The following is a 16,495-nucleotide window of genomic DNA, read 5'->3' as shown; positions in this document are numbered from 1 at the left end:
TGTGTTGGTCTGTGTTGCGTCAGCGGGATTTCAGCTCTGGACTCACGAGCTGGAGGAGAAGGATCTCTTGGGGAAGACGGGTGCTGTGTGTGGGCTCAGGGAGAAGCGAGGACAACGTTTCAGAGCAGCATTGCAGTGAGGGGTGACAGACATAACATCTAGCAGATGCAGAGAGATTTGTGGGGGCAGATTCTGGGTGTGAATATGGGACAAATGCAGTTGCTTTTCAGCATTTCACTACACTCTAATGTTTTGCTTTACAAAGACAAGTTCCTCTATTTTCTGCTATATAAGCTATATAAGCAAGCTATTGGTGCCTTTTTTCTCTAAAAGCTCTGTATTGTCTCTGACAAACTATTCACCCACCAAATCATGGCTACCAAGGCAGAGGCAGGGTTGAGTAGCTGACATCTTGCAAACCCCAATTTTGTAACTCCTTGCAACCTGAGGTTTAAGTGTAGCTAATTCCCTTACTGGGAGATTAATAAAACAAAAATAATAATTCTGAACACCCCTTCCTTGCACGAAGATCTCAGTCCTTTCATTGCCACTAGCAATGTAAAGACATTCACTCAGAGCCTGGGGTGAACCTCAACCCTTTCACAGCTCTGAGGACAGCTCTGGGACGCAGAGCTCAAGGTCTTGATCATTGTCTAATACTAATACTCCAGGTCTGCCTCTTCTCCCCACGTTTTCCATTTCTAGCAGCAAGAGAGAGGACAAATCGGTTTTCTTCTGTATTATTCTTGAAGCAGAACATGATAAAAAAAAGCAACCTGGCCTTCCGTATCCACAGAATTATCCTGACAGCAGGGGTGTGGGACTGAAAGAACACATTTGTCAGAGAAAATTCACAGCTGTTCCCTCCAGCCATTCTGCTCCATCCTGATCTATGAGGGACTGAGGCATCAGAAGTCAGGAGTTTCTTTTGGTGAAAGCTCATCAAAAATCACATTTTGGGAGACCTGTTTTTGTAAAGTGCTTCCTTAATATTTCCTTTTGGCCATCCTGCAAAATACCTGACAATGCCCAGTCACCTGGGAGCTATGACCAGCATTGAGTATGAGCGTGCCCTGCTCTTTCTTCCTGCTCTCCAAACACCTGCATTGATCTGTTATTTATTGCCTTAGCTTGCACTTTCTTTGAAGCAGGGCTGTCTGTTCGGGCTGTATGTGCACTGCCTGGCACAGTGGGACTCTGCCTCAGGGCAGGTATTTTCTGATCTCCATAGAAGATTTATCAGCATACAAGGGACATCAGCACCACAGCGTCACACCTAGTAAATGTGTTAAATGAGGGAAAAGTGTTCCTTGGCTATAGCTTAAACTTGGTCTAATTCCATATCATTGTTTTTCAGTGCCCCTTCCAACGTCAGCACGATCATCCACATCTTGTACCTTCCTGAAGATGCTAAAGGGGAGAACACCCATTTTCAGTGGAAACAAGATTATGTTCATGCTGGTGATGTGTATGAAGCCTGTTGGGCATTGGACAACATCCTGATCATAAATGCTGCTCACAGAAAAGTTGTATTAGAAGATAATCTTGATCCTGTGGATACTGGCAACTGGCTTTTCTTTCCTGGGGCCACAGTTAAGGTTAGTCTGATTTTCTATGGCTTAATGTTATTATTACTTTTGTGTGTAGAAGAAGACAGTAACATCTAACCAAACTCTGAACACACAAGGGTGTTTAGGCCATCGCATCTGCTTCTAGAATTGGCCTCTTTTTTGCTTTGTTTTTACCTTTTCTCTGTCCCATTGGGGCTTTCTAGAACAATGCAACTTCTCTGCCGTGACCAAAAGCAAGTGACAGTTTATATTGTCATGTCAAAGATCATGTAACAGAAAAAGGGAAACAACTTCCTTTCAGAAAAATAGTGCAATATTTCTGAAACAAAGTCAAGTGCCCCCTTTGGATATTTGAAATCTACCTCTTTGTTTATCTTGCTGGCGTTTGGCTACCGCTACTTACTTCATCACAAACCATCACAAAAAACTATGGTTTCCCAGTTTTTTGACTGTGACTGTCACATGTCTGTCGCAGCTTGCATTCAGGTAGTGGCTGCTCCTTAAAAGTCTCTTTTTCACTAAGATCGTGTTTTGATATATGAGATCCAGCAAGATCATGCAACCTTGGGAAAAACTCTAAGGAGCCCTACAAGATCTCCGTGCACAAAGTTCCTTCAAATGCAGAGTTGTTCAACATGTGGAAATCAATTGGATTCTTGCTTTCTATGTTTCCAAGCAACCAGAAGTTGAACAGCAGATGACTTATGTTTTCATGCTATTTTTCATTCACAAAAAAGGCAGTTTTGATGTCAGGTTTCATTTATGATGCTGGTAATGGTTTTGGCAATTGCACAGGAAACAGATGTCAAATACTGAGAGCTGTAAGAGGTTGGTTATGGCCTCATCCTTTTCCCACAGAACCTGATAGGAATGGCCTTGGATTAATCTTTTCAGAAACAAACAGTCCCGCTAATCTGCTCATAGTACCTGCATGTTTTACTTCAATAAGACCATTTAAACTACAATGACAGGGTTTTTATATGAGATTTTAGAATCAAATAATGCCCTGCATTTTTAATGAAGTAATTTTCTGTGAGCAGTTCACATTTGTTGTGTTGTCAGTCTTTTAAATCCAGCCCACATATGTGAAAGTGTGAAAGCAAAGCCAGGATTAATGTGCCATAGGCACAGTTACTTCTTGTCAGCTGGCCAAGCCTAAACACTGCTTGCTCCTTCTGAAACATGCACAAACAGTATCTAAACTTTAGCAAGTAAACCTCTTTTTTTGTTGTTGTTTGTTTTGTTGATGGTGGTTTTTCGGGGTTTTATTTAAACTTGTAACCATATAGAAATACGATTACATGAAAGACAAAGGACCTAAACTCAGAGATCACTCAGTGATTCTAGACAGAAATCCCATTCAAGCTCAAATCTTATATGAGAGGTGAGTGAGGACTCACTGCCGTTCCTCCAAGGCCATCTTCTGGTTTAGGGACAAGTGAAACGTGCAAATGTCTGTTCCCAACTGACATTTGGCTGTGTGTAGCCACTTACACCAGGTTAAGGCAATGTGCAAGACTGTGGAGTTGCCACACTGGATTAAGGCTATGTGTGGTACAGGGCTTTTATTCTTCATGAGACCTTGTAGTTATTTCAAACATTTTTAGTGTATCATCTAGCTTGTCACCAGAGCACTCCCAGACTCAGATTTCATTTTTCAGGTTTCTACTCCAGTTTTCCTCAAATTTTCAGGAACAATCTTGTCAAAATTTGAACAGATTTTGTAATGCGAGTTTCATGTTATGTGAAAAGTAAAACTATAAATTGGGTCGAGATTTACATCAGATTCAGCATAGATCTTATCCTAGTTGTGTAACACCAAGAACAATTTTTTTGACAATTTTTTTGTGCTTTTCAGGTTTGGAAAATTATATAAAGCTTTATAAAAACTTTCAATATTTTCTTTGAAACATTTAGCATAGTTCTAATCTCAGTTCACACAAACACACTATTTTGTATAAAAGGAAAGGTAAGAACCTTTATATATTGTGTTAATGACATTACATCACATTTTAAATGTAACCACACCAGTCACCTCTGTTTCAAGCAGCATTTCACAGCAGACAGATGACTTGTCCAGCACAACGGCAGAATGACCACAGCAATGGGTGGTGCATATTCACAGGATTGCCAACATTGTTATTGCTAGTATTATTAAGGCTTTCAGGCTGCAAGAGTTCATAGAAACTGGGAGAGGCTTTTAGGAGATTTCTCTGTCATAGCCAAAGGCAATGGCCTGCACAATAATGTTGGAGAAGCCCTGGCAGTGCTACAGGGACAGCTTGCATCAAAGTTAATTCTAGTTCTCTTTTTCATGCAAGTCCTCTTGCTTCCCAGACATCTAAAACTCACTAAATAGTTCTGACGTTTGTTCAGAAAGTCTATATAACAATTTTAAATTTTTATTTACATTTTTACTAAGGGACCAGCAAATTTCATTGCTATACTCTGACGTCTTTTATAACTCCCACCTATGTGCTTTTTAAAGAATTTCCCATACTCATAGTCTATCACAATGACAAACTCCAATTCAAGCTGATTAGAACTTTTTCTCTGCCGCCCAAGCCTGTTTGTGCCATACCAGTTTCAATTCATATCCTCCTGTCCTTTGTCAGTTAGTATTTTAGATAAAGTGGCCTTAGAAATCTTCCTTAAGTTTGTGTTAACTTCTTCACTGGCTTCCTTCGGTCCTTTTCTGTATGAGTTTCCTTAACAATGCCAACAAACAGGCACGTTTCTGGATGTTATTTGTTGTCTAACTCAGTTTTGATCAGTATATACAAGACTGTGGGTCAATTGTTTTCCTAAATTGTGATGTAAAGATAAGTAATTTCATTGGACCAAGGGAATGAAATATTAAGAAAAACAAAAAAGAAACAAGGAAAAAGATCTTTCTAAATTTCTTCCATTTACTGGGGTTATTTTCTGTATTCATCCTTTCTTGCTCACCACCGTTCACCATCCAGAATGACTGATATTGCATACTTCTCCGGTGGAAGGGCTGTGCCAGTCTGAGATAGCTCATCCAGGTGGCAGTCAGAACTGAAAGAAGAGGAAAAAAATACATAATTATTTCTGGTAGAAAAAGGAGTAGAAACAGTCTTTCTCCAAGTGTTTACTTTTTCTCTAAAAGTTTACTTCTGGACTGCCCCAGCAGATGTTGCTCAGATGGTGGAACCTTCTCCTTGGAGGTTCTGTGGCACATCCAGGGTAGTGAATGAAGCAAACAAGGGTACGAACATGAAGCCCATGATCTTGCACACCTTAGTTGTTACAACAACCCCTTGCTGGTCTTTGGTTTGTGCAACCTCCCAGGTATTATCTTTAAGGGATGTATCCCCATGGATGGGCCAGTGACTGTTTCCAGTAGGCTGCAGGGATGACACCTCTCTTCTGGGAGGAGAGACTTTGCCCGGATGGATGCAAACTCTGCTGCATCATTTGCTGTCAAGGCCAGAGAACGGTCCCTGGCCTAACCTGGTTACCATTATGGTCCTAGCATGTTAGAACTGCCCACCCTATCCATCCCTTCAGCTATCCCAAACCTTTTAAGAGAATTCTTGTTAAATACCATTTTATTGCCTTAGTGGGTTACTCTGTTAGTAAAGATAGGCATTAAGATATGTTTTGTTGGCAGTTTAGAATAAATATTGCTGTTGCTCACATAGTTAGATGTGGTTCAGCAAGTTCTTTCCCAATAGTTGCTCAGGTGGCGGCTTTTGGAATTAGTTGTTATACCTGGTACATGCTCTTGTTGGATGTTTATCAAGTTGCAAAGAAAGTACATTTTTTTCTGTAGAAGGATTACTTTGGTAGTACTTGAGGTCTACTAAATTAAATAGCAAAAGTTGCAAATCCAGGAGTTTTGCTGGTAAAACTACCCAGATTAATGGCTGCTTAGATGAATAACATAAAAAGATAGCTGAAACAAAGAAAAGTACTACCATGAAGACTGTTGTCTGGGTCCAGGATTAGGTTCCTTGATGGATTCAGTCACTGTGCACCGACGTGTTCACTCCAGTTTGGTGGATTTGGACAGTACGTTCTCAATAAGCACTTATGGGAACTTGCCTGTGCCCAGCTTGGGAAGTGGTTTCTCCTCCTCTCCCAATCTGCTTGAGCTTGGACCAGGAATTTCATTACGTTTCTTGCTGCGCTCAGGAGCGGTTACTGCTCATTTGATAGCACATGGCTGGTTGCAGACGCAGCTGGAACTGGCTACTGAGATAGGAAGCAAGCTGAGAGATAAGCCACTGAATTTGTGTGTTTCAGTTCCAAAGAAGACAGAAAAAGACAAGAAAGGCGCTGTTAGCAAGGCCAAGCAACCCTTAGGAGATTAATTGGATCCACTGGAATGTATTTATCTGTGTTGGACTGTCTGAAAGGGTGTTGAACAGGATAAATTCCTGACTGCATTTCAATATTTCCAGTGACAGCTCTGAGCATGAGCACAGCCTTGCAACCGAGCACGGCTAGGATGTTGCACTGGTGGTTGAGACCGCTGAAACGCATGAAGCACTGCTATGCTCGGAGAGCTGTTAAAGGTCTGTGAACCTCAAGACTTCATAGCTAATTGGGGGAAAAGATGAAGTCTTCTTCCTTCAGTAATGCTTCTTGCATCTCTCCTCCTATAGAACAGAAAAGCGATCTCATCTTTCAGTGGACAATTCATATTTCTTGTATATTTGACCAGAAATAGTTGTGTTTTGAGGTACAGCATTCACTAAGTTTTTCAGTTTTCTCTGATTGCCCTGGTTCAAGATTGGATGTGCAAGCTCAAGAACTGAGGTTGAGAAGGGAGACAACCTTGATAGCCTGTATAGTTTATGTCCCTGCAGTGCTTTGATTACATAAAAACAGCATGGAGACTAAATCTCCTGTCTCTGGAATTTTTCCACATCTGTGAAAAAACAGTATAGATCATTACAGACACTAGAGCAGCGATGTATTTGGTCATGATGTGTTAACCCAGTGACACTTATCACCTCTGAGAAGAGTCAAATTACAGAATTTCTGTCTCTCAGTAGTTGCAGTCGCTCTTCCCTTGTTGGCTGAAGGTTGCGGTCCAGCTACTCAGCGCGGCTGGTTTGGTCTGCAGGACTTGGGCACTGCACCTGAGGCTGGCCGTGCTGCTGAGCTGCGAGCAGGCAGCCTGGCATAGCGTGGGATGGGGCAAGGGGGGGAAGGTCTGTGCCAGCCTCACCCAGCAAGTTGGGTTTAGGATGAGGGAATGGTACCTGATTTGTGTTATTCACTACTGTGGACATGACCAATAAATCATGGAAATGTTCTAATCCCAATATCCTGATACAGCATGTCCCTTAAGTAACAGATTATCACTATTCGGCTCATTTTAACGTCCCAAAAAGCAAGCCAGTTTAGCAGAAGAGAAAGCTGTATGAAAGAGAGTGAGAGAACTGAACACTCACACTCGGAAAAATACGCTGAAGTGTGTCTGTAAAACTCTGTGACCTCTCACCACACCCTGAGCAGAGCAGGGCTATGCACATCCTAGGTCTGCCGGTCCTTCCTGAACCTGTGTCCTCCTGGGTCACTGCGCAGAGAAGATGTGCACACAGGCCTAGGAGTTCGGCAAAAAGAAAGACTGATTAAGCTATTCTACCCTCCCAGTTCCAGAGAAGATTTCCAAATCTCTGAATACTTTGTTAATTAATAGGAATGGCATTAGATAGTTGTCTTTCAAAACAACATCCTGATACTCCCTATATATATCTTTGTCGGGTTTAATTGTTTGTGCTGAAATTAAGATTTTTTTTCTATTTTTTGGTTTTAAATTCCTACTTAAAAAAGGATTGAGGTACCCATTGTCTGAATCACATCAAATATATTTGTTTGCAGGAGTAAAGGTGATGCTTTAGGTACACCAGTGTGAAAATGGCAGATAGAAATTGCTATGACCTTATATTGGGTGAAATTACACAGATATAAATGCTTCTCACAAGACTCTTCTGTTTTATGAATAAGATATAGCAAGGCAGTATTTGGTCTGTGGGCCAAACCCAGCCTTTAGCCAGCTGCTTTGCCTCACAGGAGCCCTCATCCACCACATCTCCCTGGGAAGAGGTGAGCAGGCTTCCTGCTGCACCTCATCTGAGAGCCGTTCCTGCTTCTCTGCGGGCGGCAGGAGGAGTGTGAGAGGGGAGGAGAGGTGAAGAAAGCAGAGCAGGGTGCACAAAACCTGTCAACCAGCTCCCTTTAGTGAGAGCGTGGGCACTCTGAGCTGTGCCCATGAGGATATACCTGTATATCCACAGGGCTGGATCTAGCCCCAGGCATTGAATTGCTGCTCTTTTTTTTTGTTTTGTTAATAATCACACTTTTAATTAAAATAATAATACTTAGACACAATGCCTAGGGGTTTGTTGGAACTGATAGGTGGTTGACTGTGGTACTCTGAGTTGTTTGGGTAGTGATGCTGAACCTGCACTTTTCTCCATGCCAGTTCCCCACGGCTCGGAAGTGTGGTGGGGGGTGGCAGGGAGCCAGCGTTAGCTCTGAGCTGGCGTCAAAGCACCAGGGGTCTTTCCTGCCTCCTAGAAAGAAAGAGTTTGGTCTTTGCAGGTCACTGTGAGATGCACATTAATAAAAGCAACATGAATTGACCCATTAGATACCAAAGAGTAGAAACAACTTTGGTTGACTCTTTCTCACTCTGATTTTACAGGGGTGTAAATACACATCGTTACTTTCAGAAGAACAGATGAGATTTAATTGTGCTCACTGCAGAGTGCTAGAAACATCAATAGTTCCCAATAACATAGAGGAATAGTTCAGTTCATGCCAGTTAAATGACTCATTAAGGAAATCAGTCATCGCCAGAATGACCGGTGTTGTACAAACATCATGAAATGTCCTAGAAAATTAAGAACCATACAAATCACTCATAAACAAGCAAAGTGTTTTTGAGGACTAGCCTTTGAATAACACTCTGTAATCGGAAATGACGAGTAAAAACATGCTTTATAAGCTATTTGTTACAACATTACAGGATAAGTTTTATCCCTTTGTTTCGGAAAGGGAAGGTGCACTATAACCCTCCGTGAAGCCAAGGTTTTCGTTCCATAATCTACATTAAATGATGTAAAAATGTAGCATGTGAGAAAGACTAAAGCCTTGTTTATCTTGTGGGAAAGCATTCTTATCACACTGCGGTTTTTCCTTTGGTTAAAGAAGGGACTTCAGGCCAAAAGTGTTCACAGCCAAATCCACAGAATTTAGAATTTAGAATCTTTCCTAAATTTTGCCATCATACCTTTCCTGGCTAAGATAGTGCATACAGAGTATGATTTTATCAAGACAGACTCCATCCTTGTTCCTGCTATCATGTCAAAATCTAAAATTTTTTAAAACCTGTGTGACTCATTCCCAGAAAGATACAATATCTAATTTATGGCTGCATTGACAATGCTGCTTTAATTAATTTTCTTCGTCTTTTTTCTTGTTTCTCTGTTTCTCATCTCTCATCTGTTTGCATTGCCTAGATTTTAATTAAAAAAACCTCTCCTCTCTAAGGAGCAATCTGAAGTGGCAAAAATAATCACTTAAAATATTACAGTCATTAAAAAATTGGCTGCAGTCAAAGCCATGCATTTTCAATTTGCCGACAAACGATATTTTCGTTTCCTTTTAAAGTGCATTTTGTATTTGAATAGCATACGCCAGCCAGCCTGGCTATCAGAGATGCTCCTCCAGCTGGGTGGGCTGCGTGACAACTCCTTAATGGGGGAAATTGATGGCCCTCTGCTCATGTAGAGGTGAAGGCATACTGGGCAGATTTCTTTCCATCTGCCGTCAGCCCTTTGCAAGCTGGCACTGCCCAAATGCCCAACACATTCATTCCAATGCAAGAAATGTGGCCAAAAAATAAATTGTGAGGCTACAGCTGTCTGAAAGAATCATCAGGGCCATTAGGCCCAGGAGAGATAATATGAAGAGGTGCATCAGTGTTCGTCTCTGATAAAAACCTAATTAAATGATGTTAAAGATGACTGTGGATACTTTAAAGGCACAGAGGTGAACAACATTTTCATGGGAGTGTGGGGACAAACCTCGGGAAGATGATATGCAGCACCTCAGCCAAAAATCTGTTACACTGAGGAATTTCACACTACCGTTTCCTGTTGATGCTTCTCCGAATGGCACAGTCATATCATTTAGTTGCCCTCTGTTCTGCTCTCCAAGTAGAGAAATCCCATACTGTAAAGCCAAGAGGTATTTATTGATTCACAAGTTTGACTTGAACAACTGAGACAGAAGCTGGTTTCGATGAACTTCAGTGCTTCTGTTTATATTCCCAATCTTTGTCTTTGGAGCTGCTAAAAATCTTCAGGGCTGTGTCCTTTAGCTGCAATGGTGGCATAGGCCGATCTGGCTGACACTTGTGCTACTTCACACGGCAGGGTGAACAGGAGATATCTAGAGGTCCCTCCCAGCCAAGAGGTCACGCTGAGGGTAGCAGATGTCTTCTTACATGGTGCTCTCATGCAAGTCTTTAAAAATATGGAGGTTGTTCAGGCATGCTACATGATATAGGATCCCAGGTCTTACTTGGGACCCTTAAGCCATTTATATGCTACAGAAAGGCTGTCAGTATTTATTCATGAAAACATAAATAGGTCTAGCAGGAAAGTACCTGCTTCACCAAATCTGATTTCCCTGCTTTTGCTGACGAATGGTTTTGAGCAGTTCTAATTGAAAGCCTTCTGCATCTTAGATGATCAAGAGGCTTTCCCAAAAGCACGTACCAAAAATAAGTGAAAGCTGTATGTAGAAGATGTAAACTGTAAGGATTATAGCATAGGATAAAGAGGGTGACAGACTCTTGACAAAGATTTGATTTTGAAACCATGCATTGCTCTCTCCCATAGTTTCTATTTTCAAATTATTAGCTAATGCTCACATAATGTAGAAGAGAAGGCTCACCTGAATTAATAAGACTTGCTGGCTCTCATAGACAACTTGGCTAAGAACTATACTCACAGACTAGAAATATTCATGGATAACAGCAATTTTAGCATGAAAATATATTTTTTGTGGTACTGGTACTATTGTAGCATCAAAGAGACCTGAGCAAGGAATGTACTGCTGCTGCTTCTTCAGGTGCAAACCAAAAAGATAGCCTGTGTCCCAGGAAATTGCCATCCATTTATAAAACAGGAGATAAGCTGGGGCTGGGGAGATGTGGGAATAAAAGGGAATATTGCAAGAGGGGAGAGTGCTTATCCTGGTAAGCAGTGCATCCTTCAGTGTAATCAATGATAAGGCTTGTTGAGGAAAGCACTAAGTGTCTGAAAGACAGCATCTTGTGGGGAATTTGCCAAGCATGCTGGGCAGAATGGGTTAGGGCATGCAAGTTTGGTCATCTCACCGGCAGACATAGTGGCAAGCATCAGCAGTCAAGGAAAAGTGAGCCACGAGATGGTGCATACGGGAGATGGTGGAGGCAGGTGAGGATGAGCCATGCAGGCTCTTGAAAGTAAGGAAAAAGCAGTGATACCATAACCATCCAGTAGACAAACTTTAGAAACACAGAAAACTCAGAGTGAAGATTAGATGGAAAGCAAATCCAAGCATGCTGAGATATGGGAATGCATCCAGCCAATTTTCATTTTGCCCTATTCACGCAAAGCAATAGCTTAACAATTGCAGCTAGTGAATAATAGTATTGGTAGTGCCAGATTAAATTAAACTGGTTTTTTTTCCCTTTGGGATGCCCACAGTCCCTGAACAGAACTTGGCTTCTTTCCGTTTGGCAACAGGCAGGGGTTGTTTATTTAGGAATACAACAGTTTACTTATGGCAGGCTGGTAGTCCCACTCCAGTTGCAAACAATGGGAAATAGCCACTGTTGTGAAGCGGCTGCATTCAAGCCCCTGCAAGTGTCCTGTGTTCTATTATGTAGGTGAACTGGCAGAAAACTTTGTTTAATGAAGGTTATCAGATTTGGCAAAGGATTTATTCTCTAAATTAATTTTTCCTCACAAATCAGTTAACTTTTCAGTGTCGTAATTTGTGCAAGGACACACTAAATGTTCCACATGCTTTTAATCCCCTTTAAATAAAATTAAACTCTGCTTTCTTTCTGGACCTATAGCTGATGCTTCTATAGTAACAAGGAGTAATATCCTATGAGTTACTGTCATTTGGCCTTTTTAGTTATAAAATTTGTACTGCAAGCTGATTCATTCTTATCTTATAAATCATTTAAGTGTAAATAACAGTGAAACAGAGAACAAATTTAATCTGGAATTCGTAAAAGAGAACTCTACATCTACATAGAGAAATCTGCAGTATCTCCAGTTGAGGGAGAACTTATTCCAGTTAGTTTCAAAACACAGTACATGATCATTCCACATTTTTTATCACTTTAGAATGACAAAAATGACCTGTAAATTTCAGTCCTTAAATACTGGAAGTATATAGCGTACCACTGCAAGTGTAAAGCCTTTAATTTGGGAAAGAGGCAACACAGTATGTAAATTGTACTTTAGTTCTTGATTTTTAAAGGCTTGGATTCAAATCCTGGGTTGAACCCAAGAGAAAATGAGTCTGATGGTTTCAATTCAGTCTCTAATCTGTTCAAGCTCTATTACAAAACCACAGAATAATCCAACACAGTCAGCAGCCTCCTGGATGTTGAACAAGACTGACAAGGTATTTGGGGGCAATGTCAGTGAGGGACCATCTCCTGTGGAGCTTCTTTTGCTCCTGGAAAATTTGGTTGAGTGCTCTTTGAGGTTATTCACCCCTCAGCAGCCCATCAGATGGAAAAAAAAAAGCAGTAAAAGCAGTGACAGATAGCAACTTCTTTGAAAATTGAAAGAAAAATATGGAAGCTGAGTATGAACTGGGGGTGATGATTACACAGATGAGGGAAATGTGGCAGGTGGGAGAGGATGAGATCATGAGCAGAGGATCCCTGGCCCTTGCTGGGGTGGCTTGGCTCATGCAAATTGGGCTCGTCCTCATCTACTTCTCCCATGTGCATGTGTCCAGTGTCCCAAATGGTGACACTGGGACAAAAACATACCAGAAAATGATGGCCCTCCCTCAGAACTTTTTTAAAAGCTATACCTGTGTTTTGAGCACCATTCTTACTCTCTTTAAAGGTAATGACATTCTATTACCCGTTTCACAGGCGTATAGAATAACAGAAGGACTTGAACACCACTCTGAATTTCTCTTCTGTGTAGCTGTTTCATGTGAGATGATTTGAGCCATACGTTGTGGGGTTCATTAACACATGAAATATGCATAAAATTCATATTCATAGATACTGTATAGCTGTGTATAAAAGCATAAAGATAGCTTTATAGAACTAATTAAATAAACAATGCTTTTGAGCTTTCATAAAGGGTTGATCATAACCCCACTGTATAAATAATTACTTACTCACCCCTTTGCCAAACTGCCCATTTATTTATCTTGACAGTCTAAATGGAAACTCCATCAAATGTACTTCAGTAAATATTCTGTTAGACAGCAGAAGGACATGCAAATGTTAAATGATAACAGGGCTGTATCTGTTTTGTGTTTATTTTAATAGGTGGCTTTCATCAGGCAAGAGATTACTAATTACTTACCCCACTATCAAGTATATCCTTACATATAACTTAGCACCTGAGGAATAAGAAAGGCTTATAAAGGATTTTCCAAAGCTTGTATGCAATTGTAGTAATTAGCTCAGTGGGATCTATTTGTCTATTTGTTTCCTAAGAGATGAAGGGTTACATATAAATTTGCAGTAAGTTTTAGCATGATTATTTATTTTTAGTGTATTTACTTGACTGCCTACTTCATTTCTATTCAGCAAATGGAGAAAATTCTGAAAAGCAAGAAGTAAAACAAACAAGTTATTCTTAAAATTCTGGTGTTAGCAATACCTGTGAGCATGAAGGATAAAATCAGTGAACAAAAGACATTTCTCAGTCAATTATAAATAACTGTATAATACAGAGAGTGTTTTTCAAAAATATGTAAAATATAAATCTGTTTCATTAATTTCTCCTAGTCATAAAATATTTTATGTGTAAATTATTCTGCCTTTCAAGTGGCAGCAGCTGTATATATGGTGCACTGTATATACAGTACATTAACAGAGCAAGGACACTTGTGACAAAATCTGTTTAATTTCTGTGATAAATTATCAACACTTCAGAATCTTTCTATTGCTTTGACCTTTCTTTGGAAGAAAAACACTCCAACAGCAATTTGTTTATTTTAGCAGTTGAAATGGTCTTTACATTTTTAGAGTGTGTTTATTTCTTTAAGTGATATTTAGTCACTGTTAATAAACATAGAGTTGTTGTCATTCAACTATAGACCAGAAAATCTCTATACAAAAGTCAGACTTCAAGTGCTCAGATTTTTTTCTAACAACGTGTAGGCACCTCTAGAAATGTAGTCACAAATTACATTCCTAAATATAAATTAATTGCTAAGTTATTGGCAACCATATTGGAAAATCATCAATGAAAGAATGTCAATTATGTCTCTTTTTTTGCTTTGATAAATGAAGGAAGAGTTATAGAATCTGACAAAACATGTTATTTTGTAATTTGCTCATAAAATCCCATAGACAAAGATGTACTGGGCAGTTTTCATTTCTTGCCACATCTTTCTTTTCATTAAAAAATTAGTTATTCACTTACATGGCACTACCATGACTTTTTTAAATGCAGAAGAGGTGACTGTCATGCTTTCCCTTGGTGCATTATGAAGGGATTCAGATACAAGAGGGCATTGCATAGATGATACTGAAAAGGTCAATGCAATTTGGCATTATTGTATCCCTTTTTCAGATATTAAACTGTGGTAAGAATGCAGAATTATTCTAATTAATAATTTCTTATTTCAGCTTTCACTTTTAATGTGACCAAGATTTCCCCCCAAAAAAGGGTTTGAGCTAATTTTTACTTTTATCAGTATTTGTTGTAATATGAACAATTCAATAAAATGCCAAGTTCTCAGTTTGCATTAAGGCCAGGTAGGTCTTGTTTAGAACATTCCAGTATCTGTTTCAGCCACACAGATTTGGCAGACTTACCATTTTGTCAGACACACAAGAAAGCAGAAGTAGGATGGGATAAAGAAGGAAATCTGTACTGTAACCCCCACGTGCTCCTCACAAACTGCTTCTTCCAGGTCAATACTCCTGGAGAGTTGTGGTAGTCAGGCCATGCTGGGACAGACACCTGGCTTCATTTGATGCTGCTGAGGTGGTGTATACAGAAATGCAATAGGAACAGCAGACGCGTTGGGTTTGGGGGCAGCCTCAGGACCTCTGCGATTGCTGTATCACAAGAGCTAGTTGCCTATAGAGCAATTTGTTACGCTGTTCGAATTAAATATGGCAAATACAGCCTTTTCACTTGTACACTTCAGGTCCAATGTTTACTGTACGGCATTCATAGCAATTTTACGACAAACACCTCTTCTGGCAAAAATTCAGGCGTGGAGATCTTATGTGTTTCACAGCATGAAACTCTTATGCCAACAAAATACTCATAGCAGTATTTGATATACTACTAAAGTTATTTGTACACTCAGTTGTGTATGTTCCAGACATAATGGCAATACTTTAAAACAGAAATAAACACCCAAAGATATAGTACATGTCTTTTCTATGCAAACACAGTTTTACAGTGGTCTGTAGTGCATTTGTAGGGAAGCAGATACGAGATTGGGATGCAATCATTTTTTCAGGGGGGGCCAAGAAAGAGAAAAGATGACCGACCATTTTTTGCTTTTATTTTGTTTCAGGCATCCGTGAGTCATTAGATAACGTAGAGCTTGCTCTGAGCTCTGACGGTGCATAAGCACCCTACAAACCCGATGTAATGTCACCTCCCATGTGCTCCTTTTGTCCACAGCATAGCTGCCAGTCGGATGGAAACTCCATCTACTTCCATGGGACAGAAGGCAGCGAGTTCAATTTTGCCACAACCCGGGATGTGGACCTCTCCACAGAGGATGCCCAGGAACAGTGGGCAGAAGAGTTTGAGAGCCAGCCTAAAGGGTGAGTGCCCCTCACCTGCACAGGGCCCTAAGCCAGTGTGCAACATCACTCCAGGGATGAGGAAACTGGATAAACGGAGAATTGCATTTTGTCTTTGCTGTGTAGTCAGAGAAGATTGTGACTAAGATAAATAACAATACAGTAAATAACAGGTCATTGTGGATTTTAGGAAGGAACAAGTCTGGAAAGACCAGGAGGAACAGTCTGTCTCCAGACCATCCTGTCACCAAAGTTTTTAATGAAAAAAGTCACGCTTGTGAATTATGCAGTCATTCTGAAGAAACACATGATGTTGATCTGTTTTTTTCATTCACACCTGAGTGTTGTTAACAAACTCATATCCACATGAAATCAAATTCCTTGAGAAATTCATCCCTCTAGCTCACTGCTGTGAGCCATGCTTTGCCACGAGAGAGCTCCTGCTTGTGCAGAAGCCTGCAGGTGCTGGAGGAGGAGGAGGAGGTGGAGGTAGGACAGCTGAAGCAGCAGCCTGCTCTTGCCTTCCAGCACCAAGACCATGATCATGCCTGCTGTGCAAGAGCTGAGGATCTAGATGATAATTTACTATTTTTACTTTAAATATATACTGTGGGATTCAAAGAGCACATGTAAACCCAGATCCATCAGGGAGTGCTGCAAGGGCACAGAAAGTAAAGAAACCACCTAGGATAGCAAAATTACTACTCTTACCAAAACATGAATAAGCTTTAAAAAAACACAAATGTCCTGGTAAAGAAGTATCATTTTATATACCTAAATGTATAAATTTTGACAAAAAGAAAATAACCAACAGTGTGGTCTCAATTCTTTTTTATTATAAAAAAAAAAGAATTTCATTAGTTGCTGTAACCCCAGGGCAGTGAGGAACATACACTGTTAATTTATG

General features: G+C 40.3%; 1 protein-coding gene across 1 annotated transcript in view; it reads left to right on the top strand.

Annotated features, from left to right (window-relative positions):
* The window catches only part of LOC104159011 (reelin-like), a gene marked incomplete at both ends in the record, with an annotated part of 81,005 nt that overhangs the window by 42,088 nt on the left and 22,422 nt on the right, over positions 1 to 16,495 (top strand). The window contains 2 exons of the mRNA XM_009696807.1: positions 1,358 to 1,598; positions 15,464 to 15,609. Coding sequence (XP_009695109.1) covers positions 1,358 to 1,598; positions 15,464 to 15,609 — 387 coding nt within the window. The remainder of the gene's footprint in view (positions 1 to 1,357; positions 1,599 to 15,463; positions 15,610 to 16,495) is intronic.

The sequence above is a fragment of the Cariama cristata genome, unplaced genomic scaffold, assembly GCF_000690535.1.
Source record: "Cariama cristata isolate BGI_N322 unplaced genomic scaffold, ASM69053v1 scaffold4383, whole genome shotgun sequence".
Lineage (NCBI taxonomy): Eukaryota > Metazoa > Chordata > Aves > Cariamiformes > Cariamidae > Cariama > Cariama cristata.
This window is presented reverse-complemented; position numbering and strand designations above follow the sequence as displayed.